Raw genomic sequence first — 24,813 nt, 5'->3', positions numbered from 1 at the left:
ATATTTATTTAAAAGTAATATTTTATCGATACAATTGTTTCAATATGTAACGAGAATAAATTCAAAGAGTATAATATGGTAAACTTGAATCGCTTTGATCTAGTGACAAGTAATACAGAATAGATAGATTTGATATCACTATTAACTTATATTAGACACTACGAAGAGCCCAAAAGCAAAATTATTACTAGAGATTCATTCATTGAAGCAATTAGGTTTATAATTAAAAGTTAATCCATTATATATCCTCAAAGATTATGATGTCCGAGGTCTTTCCAATTTCTTTATTTTTTTTTTCCAATCAAGGTATTATATGCTTTACTTATTAATAATTCCATATATTTTATTTAATCTTACAAACCTTTGGTTGCACTTGAAACAAAATTATTAGTTATTCGAACATATTCTACACACGCGAGGAGCCTAAACAATTGAAAATAGAAAATCTGTATCCACGTATACAGTACTCGCTACAAAGTACTGCAGATACAATTGCAATGACTGGAATAATTTAATTGACAATAAAGCCGAGGTATTTCTTACGAATTTTAGTTAACGAGAGGGGAGAGGATTAAGGATGGCGTGGTGCTTTGCGCCCATCTAAACTGGCCCACACACGGTGTCTACTCTGTTCCCTTGGGTGCAATATATCAATTCTCCTTTACCCTCCGGTAAATGTTCCACAGTAGCAGGTGGCTCCTGACGGCCACTGTCGTTCGCACCCTTAATTCCCAATTAATGTTACACTAGTTGTAAACGTATGCCGTTGGGTCGTCTCGCGATAAAATTGCACAGACTTTTCAACGTTACGATAACATTTATCGAAAATAAATACACCGACTCGTTAACCAAAATTATTCGTTAATATTTCGACTTTTCGAAAACGTGGAATACACGTTACTCGTACGAGCACCAATTTTCTGGAAAATGGACGCCGTGATCAAGATCGACCCCGGTACTTTCAACGTCGATTATCTCGGAAACGGTGGCATTCGCGCAAAAATTTTACTCCGCGTTTTCGATTCATTTTTCCTCCAACTTTCGAACGCGTATTCCATATTAGATCGTTCCAGACACGTAATCATTTTCCCGATTTAAGAATCGGTTAGGGACCGTTCAAAGCGGAAACTACACTCATCGAATTACAAGCTATCGAGTTTCAGGATTACCGAATTTCACGGGCTAACGCCTCCATCTGGAATCTCATGGGGTACATCCAGGGGCGGCGGGGGGTGTTAGTGTAATTGAGGCATCATCCCTGTCCACGTTCTAATTGGCGGAAAATTGTTAGGGCGAGCGTTCGAGACGCAAGAAGTAACATCGAAAGAAACGGTGTAAAATTTGCAACAACGGACAGTACATAGCTACTCTCGTTACCAGTGAACGACCATTGTAAGAAAGCTCGACAAATTCTTTTTTCACACGAAAATTTCTCCCTTATCTTTGCTTCGTTGTTACTTGAACACTCTCTCCTTACGTTTTCCGTAAATTATTACGGAAAATTTAGGAAATCACCATTATACTTATGAATTATTAGTATTGCCAGAGGTATTTCGTTTCCCAAAACTGGTCCCAAATTTGTTCACTAATCGACTGTAACCGATGTTATGGTCGCGTTACTGGTTGTATTGAACGTTGGTCTTTCGTGGTCTACCTTCATGTCTCCCACTTGAATTAAAATCACGAGGTACGTGGTGATGGTTCCAACGACCTGAGCAAAACGGAGAATAATATGAGATTTTTCGTGATTGGATCGTGGTTTGATCAGATCTCGTTAGACTCAATGGACGTACTCCTTGGATAAGTGTATGATCTATGTCAAAAAATCCACAGGCCGTGAAGACTAATGGGTTCTGGATCATTTGTAGGGTGAAGTGTCGAATCTGGAACAAACAGTGTTTCGTTCAAACAGTTTCGACGGAGCACTTTCAACGCGGGAAAATTTTTCAAATTGTTCTTCGAACCGAAATTCTAAAATTTAATATATTCTATAAATACCGAAGTCAGAGTTTTCGGAGTTGATAGTCGTTTGTAGAGTAAAGCAAGATGTACGAGGATGCTAGGAATATTAACACAAGATATTGTAATACAAACACGGTGATGTACGAAGGTAAGAGTAGAATCTACAGTACGCGCGCGAGAAGATTGCGTTTGCGACTTGCGCCGAGTTTTATTCTATCAGGAGTGGTCTCAGGCGCGAATAGAATTCGTCACGACTCCGAATGCAATCTCCTCGCGCGCGTACTATGGACAAGGTTCGATGAATCGAAGGGATATGGTGACGTAGCGACCGGAAGGAATCGGATCACGCATAGACGATCGATGTCTCGATCTTTTACCTCGGCACGAAACTCTTTGGTGGTCGAGGGCTCGTAGAGCTCGCAGATCAGATCACCAGTGTCAGCCGCCTGTGGGAAATCAACAATACGAGAAACGAGTCACACAACGAACAGAAAAATTCTTTCCTTGGGAACGTGTCACTTAAGAACGTAACGAATGATTCGAATACATGGGCAAATAATTTGAAAGAGCGTAGAGAATTATAAAACCGATAGAATTGAACGTATTATTAACAAAATTTCATCGTCCAGTCGTTGGATCGATAAAAGAAAGTTTGATTCTGAAATTTGACAAGGTGGATTCAATTTTTGAAAAACGATCACAATTTTTTTCACGCTAGAATTTTTTTACTATAAGTTTTTCTTTTTTTTTATCGGCTATCGATGTAAATTACGCTTCGATGAAAAACGATCGATTTTTTATTGTAAACGAGTGGCTCACCTCGGCGGACGTTTTGGTGCACTCGCTGTTTATAATGAAAATCTTCGACATGTGGATGAGCAACCAGATGACCAGGGGACCCATCTCTTCGAGAAACCTATCCGTGGGCAGAGGAAGCCATATGGTTCTGTAAGCGACGTAGAGGAGACAGGTGATCAGCAGTAGGGATGTGAACATCGTCAGTAGTATCTGTATTCCGTAAACGTCGTTCATGGTCCTGGAGATCTTGATCAGTTCCAGATGAATTTGTCTGTGTTCAAAATGGAGGAGTGGAACGTTCGAAGGGAAACAGAAGAGATGGCAAACGGGTAGGACTGACGTAATCGTGAATACATTATGTAAAAATATTTCATCCGTCTGAACGTGCTTTAATTCAATTTACTTCTCTTCGTTTCTAAGGAAAGTTGTACCGGCAGTGAAACTGCAAGGGTCTCTCTGGGTTCGAAAAGACCCAGGTCTGGTACAACGAGGATTAACAACGTGTTGTCGAAGTGTTCGTTGGCCGAATTAAGGACCACCCTGTGGTCGATGAAACTTGAAGAACACGGTCGAAGCGCGTATATATTCACGATACGTCGTCCAGATTATAAGGGACGATCGTTCGCGACGAAGAGGGAGCGGAAACGCCTTTCTTTTTTCGTTTTCCGCTCACCGCTGAGTCTCACTTTACTGCTCTCATAGTGTTCGCGTTCGCGTTGGTCGCGCGAATACACTCGTTTCGGAACTTCTTCCTGTCTAAATCGCGTATCAACTTCATGACCCTCTTGTGCATCGACGCCTCGGGGGTAGTGCTCAGCATACTCCGAAGTAGACCGTTCAATTGACGAAACTTCATCCCCGTGTACCTGTGCGTTCAACAAGTAATTTACACGTTCGTGGACAACTAGAGATCGTCGAATCTTAGCCTCGTACCTGACCCAGAAGAGAAAGGACACGTTCGAGATCCCTATGAGCACCACTGGAAGGGTCAGAGTGAACCCGAGAAATAATTTAACCGCCAACGGCGCCGTGAACGACAATTGCCACCAATAGCTGATCACCATGGTTACCGAAACGATGAACGCGAGGATTCCAAACATGTAGAGCTGGAGCTTGTAAAGCGTACGATATCGTTTCGGCATTCCCATTTCCTCCATTCTTTGATCGCACGCTTCAACGAGAGTGATGACGGTCCGTAGTTTCTACTTGCGAATAGTGAGAGAAAGAGTTTAAACGGAACGGTGGACATCGAGGTAGAGGCTCGATTAATCGGCCGCTCGAGGTTACAGAGTCGCTATCCCCACCACACCGCCTCGGATACCCCCACCAGTCCTTCGCGCGAAGTACCCTCGCATCGAGACGGTCGCAACGACTGTTTGGAGAAACTTGAAACATTTATCGCAAATAATTCGTCAGCTGTTCCTTTTCAAAATAGGCGTTCATTATGCAAGAGTACTATTTTGCTCTGTAATGATTTTTAAATAAAATTCTCGATATTCTTCTTGTATGTATATGGTTTATTCGATTAACCGGTCCACCTTGAATTTTCCGATCCCCGAAACAACTGTTCCTTTTTTTTATCCACTCGTAACGAAACGAGCTCCACGATTAAATTTTTGGTAAATTTAAACGTGTTATTACGAAACGTCATGGCGCGTTAAACGCTCCACAATGAATCGTCAACAATAGTTGCGCTACGAATGACAACGAAAAAATGACGACGCGACAAAATAGTGGCCTTACGTAGTAAACATCCTGTGGTAAATGTTCATCGTCACGAACAACGGGCGTTACCGCGATGCGAGGTAGATTTATTTCTCGCGTTGATGTTTTTCATAATACCAACCGCGATGATAACTTCGATCGATTATTATTTACCGACACTTCGAGTAAACTTTCGTGTAAAATAATCCACCATCGTGGAAGTTATCACATTCGGTGGTCGCAATATGGCGGCTCAGGTTGGAAGAGTGGGGATAGCTCGACCTCGCGAGTGTCTGCGAACCCACTCCTCGGTAAAAGTACTCGTCGAGCGAAGGGAGCACTCGCGAGCGTTTTCATCGAGAAAAGTCTTTGCATCGTGCATTTGAATCGACATCGGTGAACCAAGGAGTTGTGTACCTGCGCCTTGATGCTTGCAGCGATTATCAACGAGGTCATCAAGAATTTGTTGCAGTGGAAGATCATCCAGAATAGGTGCTGATTCAGGTTAAACAATTTGTCGAGATACATGTGGAAATACAACTTCGAGTAGTGGTTCAGAAGGATGATGCCGATGATGAAACTCACGGGATATGCCAGCTCGATCCAATTCCTCGCGCAGCGTTTCCCCTTGCGTTGAAAGCATCCCATACCAGTGAAAAAATTGATGACCAGGATCGGTCCGATCGCGCGTTTAATTGTTTTCGGCTCGAGCATCCTGGACTGGAATGAGAACGAAGCCTCGACGATGCGTCGCGTATCGAGGCAGATGGTTATCGGTGCCTCGTCCGTAATTCAATAAATTATAGGCCGGCTAAGTACTTGGAACGTTGCGTCGATTGATGAGCCAGTAACTGGCTGACTCACCTGGGTCGATCCCGTGGAAATTGTTATTACGAATACGTAATAACGTTTCCATCGACTGGACAATTCGACCATCGTTACGATCGATGTAATACCGCGTAACTTATCGCGCGTGTTATACGACGGGACGATGGGATCGGGAATGTTGTAAATATTACAACAATTGAAATCAATTCGATCAATTTGACGAATCGATTTCGAGAACGAAACGCGACGGAAGACAGCGAAAGATACTCCGGGTCTATCGGTAATGAGCATTTATTTTTTATTTACTTCTTATCGCAGTAGGACCAGATACTCGAGTCTAAGGTACAGATTTGTATCGTAGTATGGGTGAGATTCAAGGAAGAGATTTTCTTATGAAAAGAAATTTTAACAGAGGACGCTCTTTTGAAAATTTTCTACCGTTCTGTTCGAAAGGAGTGCTTTGAAAGAAAAAAAGAGGAGACAAAAATGACAGAAGTGTGGTCGTTTGTGTAATTATCAAACACGGAACGCAGAGTCGTCGATTGTGTGTATTACTGGATGGGTTTTAAAGAAATATGTTACCGCGTTATTCTTTTAAATTGGTCTCGTTTTGAATCGCATACTCGTCCTCCATTTCCAAGGTATTCTCCCATTGTATCATAAAGATACCGTACGTTACAACAAAGGCTAAGCACTGGAACAATCAGTTCGTTACAACCGATCCGATCGATTATCGTTTGGAAAATCGTATTCGTTGGCACAGATGTTCACTGACCTGTCGTAACAAATCGTAGTTCAATCGAAGGATATTGGTCTTCGAGCTTGCAAGCTGGTTGAGCGATATTTGCAAAGAGAACTGGAGGATCTACAAACAACAGGGGGATCATATTTTTTTAAGCGATCGATCGTGCGCGCGAATAATCGATTTATCTAGAATTATGGTGAATTTTTTAAAGGGGAGTTCGTTCTTTTTTTTTGCTCTTTTGAGATTCTACTTGGTACTTTGGGACACGTTCCGATATATTTATCTATTTCGAATTTGTCGATTTTTCGCACGAGTACGGTAACTCTCCGGCTTTCTTACCTCGTCTCTCATTTCGTTGTCGAATTCGTCCAGAGAGATCGAGTGGACGATACTTTTTGTTTTCTTTGCCTGTAAAACAAAATTGTACGTTGCTTCGCGTAGTCGAACGAGCTTGTGAACATTGAACTGAACGACGACACGAACTGCGACTCACCTCTCTTGTAGCTTGTTCGCAGATGGAGCACGTCATGACAAGTTTTGTGGAGTTGCATATCGTGAGTGAGAGACCCATCGCGAGTATTTTCAAAATTGTCGAGAGATCGATTTGCTCTCCGTGGATACTGGCGTACATATAGTACAGAGTCATGACGAGGTACAACAGGGTGATGGATATCAATTCTATTAATTGCGAGTCGAATATCGTGTTCACCAGTTTCATGATGTCGCACAATTGTAGATGCAATAACCTTCGGAATGAAAATATGGTAATTATTTGGAAAGATAAATGCTTCGTCGATTCCAATGTCCTTGAAATATCTCGTCAAGGTCGATATTCTGAACAATTCTTTCCTTTTTCTCGGATATACACGCAATCGTCGTTAAATTGTAGAGGAAAGAATCTTGGGAATAAAAATACGATAATTGTTTGAAATAGAAGACGCTTGGTCGATATCGGTGACAATATATTGTCAAGGTCGATATTCTGAATAAATTTTTCCTGTACGTACAATCACCGTTCGACTCGACTGTCCGAATCCACTTTAAAGTTAGAAAAAGAGGAGATTCACCTAATTTCTTGCAGTAAATGCATTTTCCTCGCGGCCTGCGACTCAGACTTCGAATTCGGAGACCACTTTGGAGGGAAAATTCGCGATCGTTGGAAACAATACTCGGACGTGAGATTCTTGTGGATTCTTCGAGACCAGTGACGTTGATCGTTTTCAGTTTTGATCGTGTACTCGTTCAGGACCTTGCTCTTGATTCCACGAACATCCACGTGGAAAGTTCTCAGAAGATCGTTCGTCCCCTTGAAGCTCAATTCCAGCCAACTGGAAAATAACGTTGCATTTCTATGATATATATTTGTCAATTTTAATTCATTTCTCGGTCAATATCTGCTCATCGCAACGAGTGAAATAATTTTTTTTCGTTTACTCGTAACGATATTCTCCAAGATATCGTTTTCCTCGAGCTTTAAACTTGTACGTGTGTACGTTCGTGAAAGTGGCACGAGATTTAGGTAGGTACCCAAATGATATTACAGGGACCCTTTAACGTTCTCGAGCTGTAATTTGATTTTGTTTCGATCGTCGAGATTGATAGCAAGGAAAATGACCTTGGAAACGATAGATCCTATATCGGTGTATTTTTACTACGTACTATACATATGTCAAGAAGTCGTAAATGATGAGCGGACCAATGTTTGTTATATACATGCTACCAATGATGAAGATTATACTCAGGAATCCAAGATTCTGGTGCAGTATCCAGTTCATCTGTATTAACATTTGTATCAATTCGCTAACTATCCAAACGGTTCCAATCATTATTAGATGATGAAATAATTGGCGATAATTTAACACCGCTTCTAGTCTCTTGAAGTCCTCTTCCATCGCGGCGATCCTCTTTTTCAGCGTTATCTTGTCCTGAAAGAAACTAGTGGTAACTATTATGCCTGAGAATTTATTCTCAGTAGTCCTGGGATAAAATAAAACGATCAACGCGATCGCGAGTGCATAATTGCACTTACAAAAAAAAAAGAAAATTCAAGTATAGTACTATTCGAATCGTTTATCCTTTTCCTTCGATATTTTTCTCCAACTGCACTATTCGTTGTCGACAATCTTGGATCGATTCTCAATTAATGTAACTTACAGTCCGGTAATTTAATTTATAGTTCGTAGTAGTCCGGTTTCGTCTCGAATCGAAGAAAATGTACTTGTACAATGTATAGTCGTCATAGTTACATTGATCGAGCTCGACCCGAGAAAGTGTAGTGTTTCTGGTAAGTTTTTCAAGGCTCACCTTGGAGTGGTACCAACTCTGGATTATCGTGCAGGTTATACTGAAAGAATACACGATCTGCGTGATCATGTACACAACGCGTTCCAGATTGTGCGGGCGCCGATGGAAGTGATACAACTCGGTGAAGAGTGTGACTACGTTGAACAGGCATAAAATTAAGATGTTGTAGAACCAGACGAACAGAAATCTCGTTTTGTTCAGGGAACGATCGAGGTTCCGTAGCCCTGCGATCGAATTGAGCGCGGTTATCACCGCGGTAGCTTCCTCGAAGCTGGTTATCCCCATTGGTCGGCCTGTTTCTTCCGTTTTCCTATTTACGTGGTGAAAAGTAATCGCGATTCTCTCAATTCCTTCGAATACCACAGAATGTTCCATTTCAATCGATCCAGACAAATATCAGGAGATACGAAAAATATTTTGTATTCACAAAAATGTTTCGAGGGTAGTTAAAGGGACTTAATATTCTTACAGATAGAATGTCTCGGACTTTTGAAGGTGGCTTAGAAATAATCTGTAACGCGTGATGTTATTTTCAAAAATTTCGAACGCCTCTTGACTTTTGAAACAAGCGAATCATTTTGTGTAGAAACGTTTCAACGGAAAATACTATCTTTACTATTGTTTGGAATCAAATGTTTCGTAAATTCCGTAAATTGTAAAAATTATTTATCTTTTTTTATCGAACGTCAACCTTATTTTTCCTATACCCCGATTAACGATCTCAATGTATTCTTGTTCGAAGGGCGAGAGGGGACGAATAATGTTTTTTTTTCTGGGAATGAAAATATTTTGAAACCCTTTCGAAACATTTTTCGTTCGTCACCGCTTTATTTCGACGATATTTCCGTGGAACGATTAAAACGGGCCACTCTGTACACTTTGATTCCTTCGAGAATCATAGAAACACAGCTCCGAAGAATCGGGACGACCGTGACGATCGTTGATGCAGTCGAGCGACGTACTACAGAATTTCAGGCAGATTTGTAGAACAAATTTACGATACCGTTGACCTTGGTTCCCTTCTCGTACTAAGAAAATACATTTGCATTATTACGAAAGTCACCGCAACGTGTGTATTCAGCGAACGATAAGAAAGCAATTCAATTTGTTTCAATATTCCCCGACGATTATGATTACTAAAGGAAACACGAGTGACGATTAAATTGTCCGGAGCATTTGGAAAAATAGCGTTCACTCTGGAACGACACTCGATCAATCTATACCAAAAATTGGTATATTATCGCTAACGTAATATTAGGTAAAATATTAGGTTCAGAATAACGGATACAGATCCGTTTTTCATTTATTTTTACTTTTCTATATTACATACGCTTTCTCAATTTTAATTTACTTAAAGTAATTTTGTTCAATCTCAAGATACCTAATCCATTAATAGTTCATCCGAGGACATAGTTCAATGTAAAAAAGTCAATACTATCCACGATATTTACTTGTTTCGATAACGACAATCATTCTTTTGGCGATGAACTTCTGTCCGAAGGTTTTAATCAGACTTCGAGGAAACGAAAATAAAAGTGACAGGAACTTGTCGAGTTATATATTTAGTTTAAACATTGTGCGTGCAATGTGTTCGAGGAGTGATCGATCGCTGTAACAGGATCATTAAAGGGGTCTTGAAAAAGGACCAACATTTGCACGACATTGTAGATCGTCGTACATTAACTGTACGTACAGTTTCTTGTGATTCTTCGTCGTTTTCTTAAATCGACTTCAACGTTCCAGGAAAGTTCATTCCTGATCGTCGATGGCCTCGACTTCCATCAGAATATTCGATTAGAGAGATTGTTTCCATTGTATCATAATGATCAGGTACGTTATCACGAAGCTTATGTACTGGAATAGTAGTTGCAATAATCGGTGCGGTTCGATCGCATTAACAAATAATCTATTCTACATTTTTCGCTAGAGTAGAAGTTCACTAACCTTTTGCAAGAGGACAAAGTTCAGTGGAAAGAAATTGCACTCCGAAGTTACGATCTGTACGAGCGATATTTGCATCGAAAACTGGAGGATCTACGGATACAAGGATCGTGCTTTTCAAATGATCGTTTTCGAAAGAGAAAACATTGCTTTTTAATTACCTAGTATCTTCAAACGAAAAACATTCTTACGTGAATACGACAAAGTGATTTCTCTTACCTCGTCTTTCATTTCGGAGTCGAATTCGTGCACAGAGAACGCGTGAATGATTTCTTTTAATTTGTGCGCCTGGGAACAAAATTGAATGATTTTACGAATGGAACGAGCGTACGATATTTTCTTCCCACCTCTTGTGCAGTATGCTCGCACTTGAAGCACGCCATGGTGAGTTTTATGAAATTGAAAAACAAGTTTAAGAGACCTATCACGACCATTCCAAAATTCATTACGAAACTAATGGAGGACTTGCGAATTTCGATGTACACGTAGTACAGAATCACGGTCAGGTACAACATACTGACCGACACCAATAAGGTTAATTGATGGTTGAATATTCGGTTCACCAGTCTCACGATACCGCACAATTGTAGATGCAAAAATCTTGAAGAATAAAATATATTTCCTACGAAACAATTTATAACGTTCCTTACGATTAGAAAGAAAGATTCACCTAATTTCCTGCAGCAAATGCACCTTCTTCTTGTTCTGTGACTCGTGCTTCGATTTCGGAGTCCACTTTACAGGGAAAATTCGCGACTGTTGCGAATAATACTTCGGCACATTCGTTTCTATTCGATGACCGTCTACGAGGAACGTTTTCAGAAGATCGTTCGTGTGTTTGAATCTCACTTGCAGCCAACTGGGAAATCAATTTTTGGGTTTTTATCGTTCTACGTGAAATGCAACTGTTGAAAAATTCAATTCAATTGGTGGAATACACGGTTAGTATTTGGGTAATTGTTTTCTGTAAGTTCTAAGCTGGTATGTCTGAGAACTGAAATGTATAAAATGTACAAAATGTATAAAAATATAAATTGCCAAATGGATCTTCGACGACCTTGAACGTTTAATTAATTTTGCTCCAACAGTAGCAAAATGGTAGTCAGGAGAATGACCTTGGGAACAATAGACCCTCTTTCTATAGTTGCATATTTTATTACGTACTCTACATACGATAAGAACTCGTAAACGATGAGTGTACCAATGTTGGTCCCATAAACGTAATTAACGACTGCGATTAATGTGGCCGGTCCGATCTTTTGTTGCTGCAACCAGTTCATGTACAATCCGAATTGTATCAGTCCAATTAGGATCCAAGTGGCTGCGAACCTTATTAGGCGATGCAATAAATCGAGATAATTCATCGCTGCACCCACTCTCGTGAAGCTCTCGTCCAGATCCGCGATCTTCTTCTTCAACATCAATGCATCCTTAAAGAAAGAAAAAAACGAAATGAGAAACGAGACTCGATGCACTCTGTTATTGTTAATTTGCGAACGATTTAATCGATTCGACCTCAACCGTTGTATAAAAAATTGAAAAAATGTTTCTACTCGTTGTAATAAATTATTGGCCGAGAAATAAATTAAAATTGGTAAAAATACATCACAGAAATACAACCAATATAACACGTCACTGGTGTCTAATAATATCTAACGAAAAATGAATACGTAGCAATTTTACAACCATGTGAATTTGCAAGAGTTTCATTTGAAAACGTCGTTTTCAAAGTTTTCCTCGCTTACCTTGGAATAGTACCAACCTAGGGTTATAGTAAACACGAAACTCAAAATGTATATGATCGTCAGGTACATATATATCAGACGTTCTAGATCGACGGTTAGCCGCTGTGAATGAAACAATTCAAAGGCTAACGCTGTCATGGTGAATAAGCACAAAACTAGGACGTCGTAGAACCTGGTGAACCAAAATTTCCATTTGTTCATGGGGTGGACGGGGTTCCGTAGCGCTGCGATGAAATTTAACGCATTTAACAGCGCTGTAGCGTCTTCAAAGCTCTTTATCCTCATTGGCTGGCCTATTTCTTATTTTAACCTGTTTACAGTAGGCATTTTCAATTGCTACAATGACATAAAAAATATTTCGAACAAAAGTCGTAGGGTTCGAAAGGTGGATCAGAAATCATGTGTACTGTGCAACGTTACTTTCGTAACCCTTTGATTTTCGTTCGAAACATTTTTACCAATGCCAACAATTTTTTATTAAAATTGAGACACTTCGTACACCTTGTACTATTCGAGGATCACGTAAACACGCAGCTCTGAAAAATTGTGATTCGTTTCTTGCAGCCCAGCAAGACACTTCGAGGTACAGAATTCGAAACAGATTTGCCGAGTAAATTGCGATATCTTCGCTTTTGTTCCTTTCTTTGTACTAAGGATAACAAAGTCTCGTGCATTACATACAGTGGAACGATAAGAAAGCAATTTGCTTAAAACTTTCCGACGATTAGGGTTATCGAAGAAATATGAGTGACGGTTGCATTGTCCTCAGCGTATGAAAAAATACCATTCACTTAAGAAAAGTACTCGAGGAACCTTGACTGATATTACTGGTGCAGGTTAGGCTTGGCTGTAACTGCTTCCATTTTTTATCATGTATATACCGTCCGATTCGAAGGATTGTCCCCATTGTATCATAATGACCAGGTAAGTCATCACGAAGCTTACGCACTGCAACAGTCAGGTTCTTTGGTCATAATCGGTGCAATTGATTGCACTTGGAAAATGGTATTCGATTCAATGTTACGTTAACAGAGATGTTCACTAACCCCTCGAATAAAGACGTAGTTCAGTTGGAAGAAACTGGACTTCGAGGTTCTGCTGTTCTGGTTGAGCGATATTTGCAATGAAAATTGAAGGATCTACGAACAGAGGGATCGTGCTTTTGAAACAGTAGCTTTCGATACGGAAAATAAATAGATTTCAATTTTTTAGTATCCTCGATAGATTAAACAAAGGAAAGACTTTACCTCGTCTTTCATTTCGGTGTCGAACTCGTGCACGGAGAATGTGTGGATGATCTCTTGTATCTTGTTTGCCTGAAAACAAGATTTTTCATTGATCGATTCTTGTACAAATCAAACTCGAGCGTTTGAATGTAATGACAACCGATCGAAGTATCAGACTGATTCTTGAAACACCCTGTATACGTTCTGTCACAACGTGGTAGTTCAATGAATTTTTATCGACGTCGGTTACAATATACTACAATAAAAAATATGCGATTCCATTTAAAAAAATCGTCAATGACCTTAAATATAATCATAATTACACATAATCGTGTAAAATAGAAGAATATTCTTGAAAGAATTTTTTCCCTATCACTTCTTTGAGCAGTGAAACTTTGTTTCAGAATTCTTTCGTCATACATTTATAAACAACGGAAATATTTAAAGGTCCTGGTTCTCGTGACTAATCCTGTATACATATTAATACATATACATCGTTAAGAAAAATATTGCTACCTCCATCGAGGTATCTTCGCAACTGTGGGTCGCCAGAGTGATCCTCACGAAACTACAAAACGCATCCACGAGATTTATCATAATTATTCCCATATTCGTCAGGGACTCTGTGGACGATTGATAGATCTCGATGTAGACATAGTACAGTGTCATGGTTAGATAAATCACGACTAGAGAGGTGTGAGCCAGTAACTGTGTATTGAATATTCGGTTCACCATTTTCGTGACTCCACACAGCTGCAGATGCACGAACCTTGAACATGTAAAAATGTTCCACCATGAAAATAACATTCTTCCCCAATTTCACCAGACTCGTTCGATCTTCTTAGAGAAGCTTTACCTAATTTCCTGTAGGAAATGAACTCTCTTCACGGCCTGTGTCTCGTGTTCCACGCGAGAGGCCTGTTTTATAGGAAAAATTCGAGATCGACGAATGGAGTACTCGAACAGATATGTATTCAAAGTTTTTGGGAACTTGTTACGTGAGGGTTCGTTCATATTATTGCTCTTTACTTCCGTCTCAATTAGACGACCATCCACGAGGAACGTTTTCAGAAGATCGTTCGTCTGCTTGAACCTCAATCCCAGCCAACTGAGAAATATCATTCAGGTTTTAATCGTGCTACGATAAAACGTCTCAAAAACACGCATTGTAGTTGAAGAAATTATTTTTCTTAAAAATGATATACTAGGGAGTAGAAATATTGGTTCCTTCGAGGTCACACGTTTATAATATTATCGAAAGACGAGCGACAGTAATCGAATGATATTCGAAGGACCTTTAAAACCTCAATAATATTATGGTATGTTTAATTACGTACCAGACGTACACTATAAATTCGTAAAGAACGATTACACCGATGTTTGTCGAGTAACTGTAAATAATGAAGGCGATTAAAGCGAGCGGCCCCATCTTTTGTTTTATCAGCCAGTTTATGTATAATACGCTCAGTAATAGCAGGTTAAAAAGCCAAAAGCCTCCGAACACTATCATTCGAAGAAACAACACTCGATAATTTATCGTCGATCCTAGTCTTTTCAACTTCTCGTCCACCTGGGCGACCCTCAGCTTCAGAACCAACGTGTTCTAAAAGAAAGAAGATATGAAATTACGTGGACCATCTTCTTTCGTTTAAACCTTTAAACAATTTTTTTCCTTTGACCTCGAGGGTGATCGAATACAATAGAACCTCGATAAATGTACGATCTCGGTGCATCTTGTCAACAAGTAGAAGGGACGATCATTTAGTAAAGTGTCTTCTATCGAAACAGAAGTAAATCTTTGATACACATAATCCACGATTTATACATAATATACGATACACATATGAAGCTCAACTTTGGCCTGCACAATAAGTCAACGTGGATCATATCGTGAAGATTTAGGTACTTAGTAGATCACCATTTTGAAATAGTTACCTCGGTTATTGCACGAATCTTGATACTCGCAAAAACCGTCCAGTTGGTTCATTCCTACACTTATCGAGTTTTTACCGTACCTTGGGAAGAATTTACCTTCGAGTTCGTTTGACTAACCCTCGATTGGTGGGGCGAGTTCAATTACACCTCGATCGAAGAAAAAGTAATCATCATCACCATTTGTCATACTTGTCGCGGCAATGTGTAATTCGTGTGAAATTTTCGTTGCTCACCTTCGAGTAGTACAAACCCAGGGTTACCATGCACAGGAAACCCAACGTGTACAAGATGGTCAGAAATATGTACATTAGGCGTTCCAGAGTGTACGTCAGCTGCTTCAAGTGATACACTTCGAAAAAGATTACGCACGTACTGAACACGCATATCACCAGGACGTCGTAGAACCAGGAGAATAGAAATCTCCATCTGTTCGTAGGGTATTCGAGGTTTCGTAGCGCTGCAATGGAATTCAGAGCGGACATTACAGCGATTACGTCCTCGAAGCTGTTTATCTTCATTGGTTTCCTTTTCCCTATTTGCGGTGGACAGTGATATCATTTTCTCGCTTCTCTTTTCTTTCACAGACGTTCAATTTTAATCGCTCCGGAATATCGTCGTCGTCGACGTGAGAAGAATATTTCGAATCAAAAAGTTTTCATTGATGATAAGACTTACAGATGTACACGTTTTGTACACGTGTAAATCGATATGAAAACACTTTTATCTTCTATTAATTTTCTCTACTTTTAATTTCGACGACATTCCCATGAGCTGAAAGGGCTATCGTGTCGAAAGTTCGAAGCACCTTTCGATCCTCAAAATCGAAAGTTTTTTTTTCTACTCGAGAGAGATCAGTGAAATTTTAACAGTTCGTGAAGAATGTTTACTGTATGTAATTATTATTTTGTGTTATATCTGACTAGTGTCCCTTTAATACGAAACGGAACGCTAGTACAGTTTTCAATGAAACAAGCGATGTGTATAAAAACGATTTGTTGAAAGATACAAAGGTGCTCGAAACTTTTGAGCGACAGTGTATACTTTAGTCTCTTTAAGAGTCACAAACACTCACCACTTGAGACAATTGGGAGACGGTAACGGATTTTTATTAATCAATAACTCGTACACTGGACCAAGAGACACACTTCGAGGCACACTGATTTAGAATTTGTTGTATATTCGTGGAACAAATTTGCGATATTGTCGCCTTCGGTAGCTTTGTTGTACTAAAAAGAAACGCGCCACCAGCATTGTATATATGTTTCCATAATTAGGAAAATTTGAACGGCGTTTACGTAAAGGGCAGGCAATTCATTTGCTGCGTCCTCCCTGGCAATTACGGTTATTGAAAAAATACTGATCGACGATTGGATTAGTCGTAGTATTTAGAAAATTAACGATCGCTTTAAAGAAGTACTCGAGGAAAGTCGACCGATATTAATGACGTTTAGCTGTTAATATCCAATTAATGTGTGTTAATTGGATAACGTAATTTTTAACGCTGAAAATAAAAATGATGACGATCGAATTCAGGGAAACTTACAAATAACCGTTTAATTAGGTAATTTGATATTTATAATTCCGTGCGAAGGTTTTGAATATTGCTAGACTTTAAGAAAATTAGAAATAAATCTAGTAGACACGAGTATCACACGATTATTGCAACAAGTTCATTTTGTTGAAGAAATTGAACTTCGAGCTTCTGTAGAAGATTTTTCTTGTATTCTTTTAGACAAAGAATTTTAATAGTAGAATTTAATAATTTTCTGTTTGGCAGCCCAATGTCGTCGGTATAAAGATTTTTTATTTTCCAGATGGAGAACCTAAGTAGAATAGAGTCATTTTTATTTGTCTCAGGTGTAGCGAGGAAATCAATACTCGTCGTCGAACGAGTTCAATATCTCCAAACATGGTCTCGACTCTGTTGCCAAATATTTGGATAAATTCGAAAGGAGAAACTTTGATTCGAATTTTAGAAACTGTTTCGTTGATCTTTGATCAAATCTGATTCATAATTGGCTAGGATTGCTTGAAAATACTTTCCACGTTAAGTAAGTATGTCAATAAGATAAAAGGAGAGTGCGTGGGTCTCTCGTTCACGGGACACTCCTAAAGCTCGCAAGCGTGACAGAAAAATGGAGACGAGAAAGGAAACCGATGAGCCGTGAAGTTGGCTCTTTCGTCCAGTTCTAATCGTACGTCTCTTTCGTTCAATAATGGTTGATAACTCTCTCCGATATTAGCCTATCAAGGTCACTGAACGGCTATTCCCCCACCATGTCGCTTGGCCATCTCCCCCCACTCTGTTTCTCGTTTCTTCGCTCCACCCACTGGGCTCAACCCTTTAACGAAAGCACGATTCGTCAGCTCGTGGCTTTTCGATCCAACGATTCATAAATATCGAAGTATCGTCGGTAGATAGTATTATCGATGCTACTTCGATGTACAGGGTGTCCGTTTTATCACATCTCACAAAAAGCATATTGAAAATATGTCCTTGAAAAATTATTTGATACGAAGGGACACCCTATCGTGTAAATAACTTCTCCACTCTTCTCTAAGACAATTCGTAACGTTGTTTTAAGTACCAATCTGCAATTAGAATTTTTTCAAGTACCTGTACAAGATGGAGTACGCTCGATCTCGTCATTATTTAACAATCGGCGTGATTCACGGTGGGGAACGTGACCTTGAACAGTCAATACTTTCCGCCTGGAGCGTAGCAACGTGCATTCAATGACACAGTGGAAGCAACGAGGGCCACTGGGGGAGAGGGGGGGAGGGGGATAGAGGATTTAGGATACGCGGAGCTCGTGGGGGCGCGATAATCCCAGGGGTACCAAACTCGGGACGGTTCGCTAATCCACGAAACAAGATTGATTTAAGAGTTTCGACGAGGTGTCTAGGCGATTTCGAATAGCTGCAATCGAGCTTCGTTTCTATCGTTCATGGAAACGGGTCCTTAAAGTATTGCACATCGAGGAATAATGTTGCTCGAAGCTTCGATCCCCGAAAATATGGATCACAGTGTTTTTGATAAATAATTATTATAAATTTGTCCAGAGGATTCGTTCTCCTGTTCGTTTTCCTATTACAAAACATTGCGAAACGGGAACACAATAATCTGCAAACATTCCACGCTTAGCCAAGGAACATGTTTTATTTATTAAATATAATAAATAATGACGATTCGATAACTAGCCGGGACCGCGTCAACGCAGGCCCGGATTGCGAAGAACATGATTTTTTGTTATTATTTATCGCGATAAACACGACGCGACGAAGACAATATTTCACGCGACGGAACCAAAAGTTAATGAAAACCGAGCGACCGGTGGTATCGTTGCACCGCTCTCCCTTTAAATAACGATGTGCTTCGCAACGAGCACATATTTTATTTAAGCACGCGCGCGCAAAAAAAAACACACACACACACACTCGATCAACAACGAAGACGTTAACAAACATCGTTAACGTTCGATGGAAAAATTAATATCGATGATCGGAACGCGTCGATGAAGTATTCGTAAAACCCGTCTTGTCGTTTAAACAATTCAAAACGGAAGGTGTAAGAGTGAACTTCCGCTGTGTATCTTTCCACTCGTCCGGCTGAAATTGGTCTGACGAGATAAGTAGATTATTCGAACGATGCGCGAACAGGCTTTGTAAAAATATAATCCTCGTAAGAAATTTCGTTCACTTTGCGAGTCAGGCCTCGAGAACGTGGTTCAAGTAGGCGATGTAGCAGATGGCCAATCGGAGAATCTCGATCTTGGAGAGCTTCTTGTCGGGTGGCAAGGTCGGCAGGAGCTTTCGCAGTTCTGCGAAGGCTAGGTTGAAAGCTTCCACTCTGACCCTCTCTCTGCAAGCAATTAACAATCACTCGTATGTGACAAAGATCGACGAAACTAACTAATGTTGCATGTTTCGAATCGAAGTCCTCAGAAATACAAAGTATACAAAGTACGCAGATAGAGAAAATCATACAAGAAAGTTATAAAAATGACATTTAAACGATATAAAAATGACCCTTGATATTCGAGAGAAAGCATACAATACATACGAAACGTGACTAACCTTCGAATGTTTAATTACTTTGTAGATTTTCCTTTAAAAAAGGTTATCATGCTTAAAATAAAATAAATCGATAAATTAAAAAATCAGTAAGCAACAGTAAAGATACAAAATAAGAGAAATATAAAAGAATAAGTATTCGTAAGTATACAGGAGTGTGGAAATGAAGACAGACAACATGGGAGAAGATTAGGAGCGATGATATATCACGAACGCGATAATACGCGACGAAAGAACAGGTCCATCTTCAAATGTATAATTTTTCTCGAAAGTTGCGAATAAAATTGAGACAAAATATTTCGCTCGTTGTACAGTGTTCACTGTACATTTACGACCCGTGTCTGTTTCGATATCGGTTGCATTGTGCATTGTGCAGTACGTTAAGGATGAATCACAGAGAAACGATCGACATCGGTGATAAAATACCGAGAGGGAGATGAGCGATCGGACCGTGAAAAGACATCTGTAGCGATCGGTAGTGGTGTTTCCCGATCAAATTACTGAACAGGCTATGGAAAATCGTTTCGACGACACTCTGGTCAAGATCTCACCGTGTAGCGTGCGCAGTTCGGTATTTTTGCGTCGCTCTCCTTCGTCTGCGTCTCTCCTCCCGCGAGAGGGTACCTGGTGCACCGACCCCGTTCACGACGACCCCGTGTCCACCGTTCGCCATCGAGTTCTGTTCACCTCTATTAAAAAAAAAAGACCGAGTCGAACCACCAACGCTTCCTGCCAAGAGGATTTGATTGTCTTGGAACCGTGCCGGTGTCGAGAGCCACCCTCTTCTTATCTTCGGTGGAAACTCGGGCAGCAGGGTACGGATGTTGTCAATGGAACGTCCATTTTCATGCCTCGCTGCAATTCAATTTTTATACATGAAGATCCCGTTTCGTAACGATAACTTTCGTCGTTGGATTTCTAACGTGCAGATTTAAACGTTGAATCTCTCGTTTAGATTTCGTTTAGATTTCGTTTAGATTTCGTTTAGATTTCGTCCTCTTTACGCCAGAACCGCGAGAAGTGTTCATTTCTTCGTTAAAGATGCGAATCTCTGTTTTTTTGTTTCTAATTTTTTCCACCGAAAACGAGACACGTGTACATTGTGCAACGCTCTAAGTTCGAATGCGTTTTATTCGAATTCACGATTCTGGTGTAACGGGGCCGAGTTCGAACACTTCTTGGAGTGTTTGCGTATATATTTCCCGTGCATTAGCTTTCACAGTGTATCGAATAATCGTCGTTTTAATACACGAACGCCCTACGGGGCACGAAAATATTCCAGTCGACGTCCCTTCCGGCCGAAATCGTTCGAATCCCGACGGGACTCGTCGAAATTCGGTACAAGGGGTTTTTACCACCAGAAATAATAACACGATCAAATATTTGCCAGCTTATATTTTCCACACACGCGTGAAACGTGGCCACGGTGAAAACGAAGGGTTGATTCTCGAGGGTTCCTTCGGTTGCCCCTTGTTTTCTGGCTTTTCTTCTATTAACGTTCAATTAAGAACCCTTTTCAAGAGCCAAACGCGTGTTTAGGATAAAACTAAGACGTTAATAAAATTGACTCTCAATTCTCGATGTTTCTTAACCATTTCTCAATTTGTCTATTTTTCCAACGATTGGTATCGAAGTAATATTTGTTTTGGAACGAAGAGGAAGGTAGAGAAATCATTTATACCGTATAATGTCCTCCTCTGTAACAATTTTTCTTTTTTTTAATATATTTTTTCTATTTTCGGTTTTCCATGAGATATTCCATTGTTTTGAGATAGAATGGACTGGCTGAGAAATTACAGTGACGTTTTCCAAATTCCAGAATGAAAATTTCAAAAAAAGGAAAGAAAGAAGGGAGATTTCCAGTGAATAAACCAACGAAGAGACCGACGAAACGGAAGACGAACAGAGGTGTATTAAAGAAGAAATAGTTCCAAATCTCGGGGGGCTCTTAAATTCCGAGCAATTCGATGGAATCCGACGAAAGCGTTGTATTATTCAAAGGAGATAAAAAAACGATACCGTTCTGCATAAGACACGACCGATCCCTCTTCAATTATTTACAGAAAACAACCCCTGGTCTCGTTCGATCTGATTCTTATGGTAAATCCGGCAATTCGTATGGACGTTTCGCGGCTGCTTCAATATTTTAGGATATTTATCAGATTTCGATGTGGTTTGACTCCAATCGACACGGGTTCAAGATAGTGTCAACGTTTTTGCGAAATTTTGTTTCTTTACGAAGACTGAGACTAGTCTTAGAGCGAGTTTATAAAATTGATAGAATATTCACTGGTCCAAATCACAGTAGACTAGATATAAGAAAAGTATTAATAATGACCCTCGATATTACCAGAGTAGACTATTGCAAATATTTAACCGAGATGATTGCTTTGAACGAGAGATTTTATTTCGATTTACGATCCTCGGTTCCCCTGACACCGTAACAATTATTATTTTGTTCTTGAATCGTTGTTTTCGTTGTGTGTTAAAAAGACGGAAGAGTCGGTGTTTAAGAACACCACGGTGCCCGTTCTCCAACTAGTTAATTTTTAACCAGGGACAATAAAATCCAATCCCGTGTGTCAAGTCGACCTCGTCCTTTTGAATCATTCATGCCATCGTAAAATTTCTCGCATCGTCGATATTTCTTATCGATTTTCGTCACGCAAAAACAAAGAACAAGATTATAGGAAATAACGAAAGATTCGATCGCTCTCGTCTTGCACGTTAGCCAGACAATTAATAAACAATCTTCGATGCTATCAAACAACACACGTTGCATATTCGTACAATTTAATGACAGATACAATTAATTGACAGATATAAAACGAACGAGTAACCACGCGAACAATATTCCAATGACAAATATCCTATTATTGAAGAAAAATTTCAACCCTCGGTTAAAAATATTGACGGTGTAATAAAAGAATACTTCAAGAAGAAGCAGTTTAAAATCAGCGTACTCACTTCAAAATCATTCGGCAACTTTCATCCCCAATTTCAAGAATCCATCAGGTTCTCCCCCGCGATACATCGTCGGTCCTTTCAATTTTTGCGAAAAAAAAAGAAACAGTCCGATCCTCGCGATCGAGATCCTTTTTAAAAAAAAAATCACCAATTTTCGGTTCACCAGTGTTTCTTTCCAGCAGTATCACCCCGTATCGAAAGTTCTTCTTCGATGACAAGTACTTAAACTTTGAGTATTTCTTCACGAGAAAAATATCGATCCAAGGGTCGAAATATATTTCTCCCCTAATTTTCAACCGTTGATCGGTTTCACGCAATGGATTTATCAAGGACGAGCACTCCGCGAGATCAACAGCACCTCTGATAAGATCTTCGGTTCTCGTGTGGGCAGGTTGCAACCCCCGAAAGAAAACCGACGATCATCTCTTCATCTCTGGCACCACGCCCCTAAATGCATCCCCTCGTTGTTCATCGTTCGTTTCACGTGCGTTCGTCTTCCTCACGCAGCATCCCCCGTGTTCTCCAATGGAATCGCTGGAAACTGGATGGAAGACCGCCCAGAACTACCCGCCATTCTGTCGGTGACGCGGACGATGGAACATAGGATACGAATTCTGCGAATGGGTGGACCATTTTATCGATCATGCGGCGTATACCCATCTCAGGGTATACCCGGATTGTTGGCTTCTTCGCGCGAGATATTTACGATTGTAAAAGTAGCCGAACGTATCGAGACATTTTGGACAGTTTTTAATTTCCATTTATAGGGATGAAATTTCACTTGGAGGAAATATTCGAATTGTTTAGAAACTATAGACAGCTTTGATGATCGTGGAACGTTGAGAGGAGTCCTCGGTGAATATGAATTTGGGAATCTCGAGTGGGTTTCTTTCTAGAAAAGAGAGACTTTGAGTAATATTTTTTACCGATTAGTAAATATACAGAGGATTCGTTGTTAGGGTGTTTATGATCTTTGAACATCAGGAGGAAATGTTATACATGAAATTACGATTACGAAACCACCTATTATCCTTCTGAACAAAAATTAAGTTCGGTGTTAATTTTTTAAATAGAACCACGCTTCCTGTATATTTCTCGATTTTTCATTTTACGCGGGAATGTTAATTAAATAGTGTCATCGCCGTTTCTCTACATTTTGTACATTCAGTTACCAATCCAGATACATGTGGAAATGTTATTTTGTATCTCTTCCATTTATCTGTTCGATAAATCTCGTATAATACGATTCGTTATCCGTTTACATGCGTGTTAATAAATTATGAGAAAATCGAAAGGGATTTGGAACGTTAAATATTTCAATGCGTGTGTGTATTCTGAAAGTAAAACTTTGAACTTGTTTTTAATTGTCTCGTTGGTAAATAATTTTTTAAAATATTTATGAAAACAATTCTATGGTAAATGTTCGTATTTATGAATAAAACGGGAAGGATTATAGTAGATGCTTTCACGTTGTTCTTTTCTTACACTTTTTAAAACACAAACAGCACTTTCTGTGCAGAAAATTATTCCCTAAATTCTGAAGAAAGTTGTATTGTGTAAAAAAAAAAAAAAAACATGTAACAAAGGGAGCCAAATCTTGCTCAAGAACTAACTTAACACGAAAAGGAGAGAAGATTATTATGTTAGGGGCGCTGGCGCAGATGCTCCTCCTTTAGCACCTGATCCTCCAAGGAAATCCATACTCTGTTGAGCTTCGGTATTGTCCCTGTTATCCCCCCTTTCCCTTTTTTCCCTTACTTTTTAACACTTCCACCATTTTTTAAACACCATACGTTACTACTTTACACGGTGGATTTAAAACAATTATAATAATCGGACCGAGTACGAAAAAACTTACCTTTCCTTCGTTTTCGATTACTTGTGAAACATACGAAGTGATTTTCAAATCAATACATTCCCAGGTAACAAATATTGCACTGTTAGTGTTAAGTTCAAGGTGGATCACTCTTACTCCGATATTCTTTGGTACAAAAATTGTCTTCACATTCTGTAAATTAGTATCGCGCGAAAGAAATTATTTAACGTCAAACTTTGTGACGAATAATTCCTTTTAACTTAACGATCCTTCCTAACCGTGTGTCCTCACCAGAAAATCTCTAACAATACTCCAACACCCTGAAACACAGTCACTAAAGGTACTCGGTATCAAATTTCCCTTTTAACCTCGTACAAATTTCTAGTCTTTCGAAATTATATTCCAAGATCAGAACAATAATCAAAGAGAAGAAAAATCAAAAAGATAGAAGATACGAAGAGATTTTCACTTTTTACCGCAAAGTATAGAATCAATCTGAAATCGAAGATCGGGGTAAAATCAAGATGAAATTTTCAACCGAGATTGAAAACAAGTTACATTTTATGCAGTGCGTTATAATTACTTTCTAGTATGGTTTTAGACGATCTTTGAATATGGTTCATATTTTCGACGATCTCGCGATCGGTCAGTCGCGAATTGAAAGTCGCGACAAAAATACCGACGACGAGAGGAACCTCGAACGGGTCTTCGAAACGAGAAGGGGTTGTTTCAACGTTCGAGAACGCTGGTGGTTTTTCAGCACGCGTA

General features: G+C 39.6%; 6 protein-coding genes across 7 annotated transcripts; all 6 read right to left on the bottom strand.

The window, feature by feature from the left end:
* Nucleotides 1–118: 118 nt before the first annotated feature.
* LOC143149202 (putative gustatory receptor 28a) lies at nt 119–5,178 on the bottom strand. Of its 2 annotated transcripts, XM_076316381.1 has the most exons (8): nt 5,050–5,178; nt 4,882–4,959; nt 3,694–3,962; nt 3,447–3,626; nt 2,782–3,031; nt 2,340–2,408; nt 1,794–1,883; nt 120–1,711 (listed from the first exon to the last, which is right to left on the bottom strand). In XM_076316381.1, the coding sequence occupies exons 1-8, from the start codon at nt 5,176–5,178 to the stop codon at nt 1,586–1,588; spliced, it is 1,191 nt and encodes a 396-aa protein (XP_076172496.1). In that variant the 3' UTR covers nt 120–1,585. The 2 variants fall into 2 exon arrangements, with proteins under 2 accessions (XP_076172495.1, XP_076172496.1); XM_076316380.1 differs by having other exon boundaries at nt 119–1,711; nt 4,882–5,178.
* A 700-nt stretch (nt 5,179–5,878) lies between these two features.
* Nucleotides 5,879–6,755, bottom strand: LOC143149672 (uncharacterized). The gene is made up of 4 exons (XM_076317242.1): nt 6,531–6,755; nt 6,377–6,445; nt 6,068–6,157; nt 5,879–5,986 (listed from the first exon to the last, which is right to left on the bottom strand). The coding sequence occupies exons 1-4, from the start codon at nt 6,753–6,755 to the stop codon at nt 5,879–5,881; spliced, it is 492 nt and encodes a 163-aa protein (XP_076173357.1).
* Nucleotides 6,756–10,435: 3,680 nt separating this feature from the next.
* LOC143149671 (uncharacterized) lies at nt 10,436–11,791 on the bottom strand. Its single transcript, XM_076317240.1, has 5 exons — nt 11,447–11,791; nt 10,953–11,141; nt 10,630–10,882; nt 10,502–10,570; nt 10,436–10,450 (listed from the first exon to the last, which is right to left on the bottom strand). Exons 1-5 carry the CDS (start codon nt 11,701–11,703, stop codon nt 10,436–10,438), a joined length of 783 nt encoding a protein of 260 aa, XP_076173355.1. The 5' UTR covers nt 11,704–11,791.
* Nucleotides 11,792–12,858: 1,067 nt separating this feature from the next.
* Nucleotides 12,859–15,240, bottom strand: LOC143149670 (uncharacterized). Its single transcript, XM_076317239.1, has 9 exons — nt 15,189–15,240; nt 15,109–15,114; nt 14,974–15,029; nt 14,591–14,856; nt 14,110–14,361; nt 13,770–14,022; nt 13,275–13,343; nt 13,074–13,166; nt 12,859–12,975 (listed from the first exon to the last, which is right to left on the bottom strand). Exons 1-9 carry the CDS (start codon nt 15,238–15,240, stop codon nt 12,865–12,867), a joined length of 1,158 nt encoding a protein of 385 aa, XP_076173354.1. The 3' UTR covers nt 12,859–12,864.
* A 121-nt stretch (nt 15,241–15,361) lies between these two features.
* On the bottom strand, nt 15,362–16,290 carry LOC143149669 (uncharacterized). The gene is made up of 2 exons (XM_076317238.1): nt 16,261–16,290; nt 15,362–15,720 (listed from the first exon to the last, which is right to left on the bottom strand). The coding sequence occupies exon 2, from the start codon at nt 15,704–15,706 to the stop codon at nt 15,362–15,364; it is 345 nt and encodes a 114-aa protein (XP_076173353.1). The 5' UTR covers nt 15,707–15,720; nt 16,261–16,290.
* Nucleotides 16,291–18,401: 2,111 nt separating this feature from the next.
* Nucleotides 18,402–22,350, bottom strand: LOC143149102 (helix-loop-helix protein 1). The gene is made up of 3 exons (XM_076316180.1): nt 22,230–22,350; nt 19,814–20,117; nt 18,402–19,050 (listed from the first exon to the last, which is right to left on the bottom strand). The coding sequence occupies exons 2-3, from the start codon at nt 19,933–19,935 to the stop codon at nt 18,897–18,899; spliced, it is 276 nt and encodes a 91-aa protein (XP_076172295.1). The 5' UTR covers nt 19,936–20,117; nt 22,230–22,350; the 3' UTR covers nt 18,402–18,896.
* Nucleotides 22,351–24,813: the final 2,463 nt, after the last annotated feature.

This window comes from Ptiloglossa arizonensis, chromosome 7 (genome assembly GCF_051014685.1).
Source record: "Ptiloglossa arizonensis isolate GNS036 chromosome 7, iyPtiAriz1_principal, whole genome shotgun sequence".
NCBI lineage: Eukaryota > Metazoa > Arthropoda > Insecta > Hymenoptera > Colletidae > Ptiloglossa > Ptiloglossa arizonensis.
The sequence above is the reverse complement of the archived record's forward strand: the minus strand, read 5'-3'. Positions and strand labels throughout refer to the sequence as shown.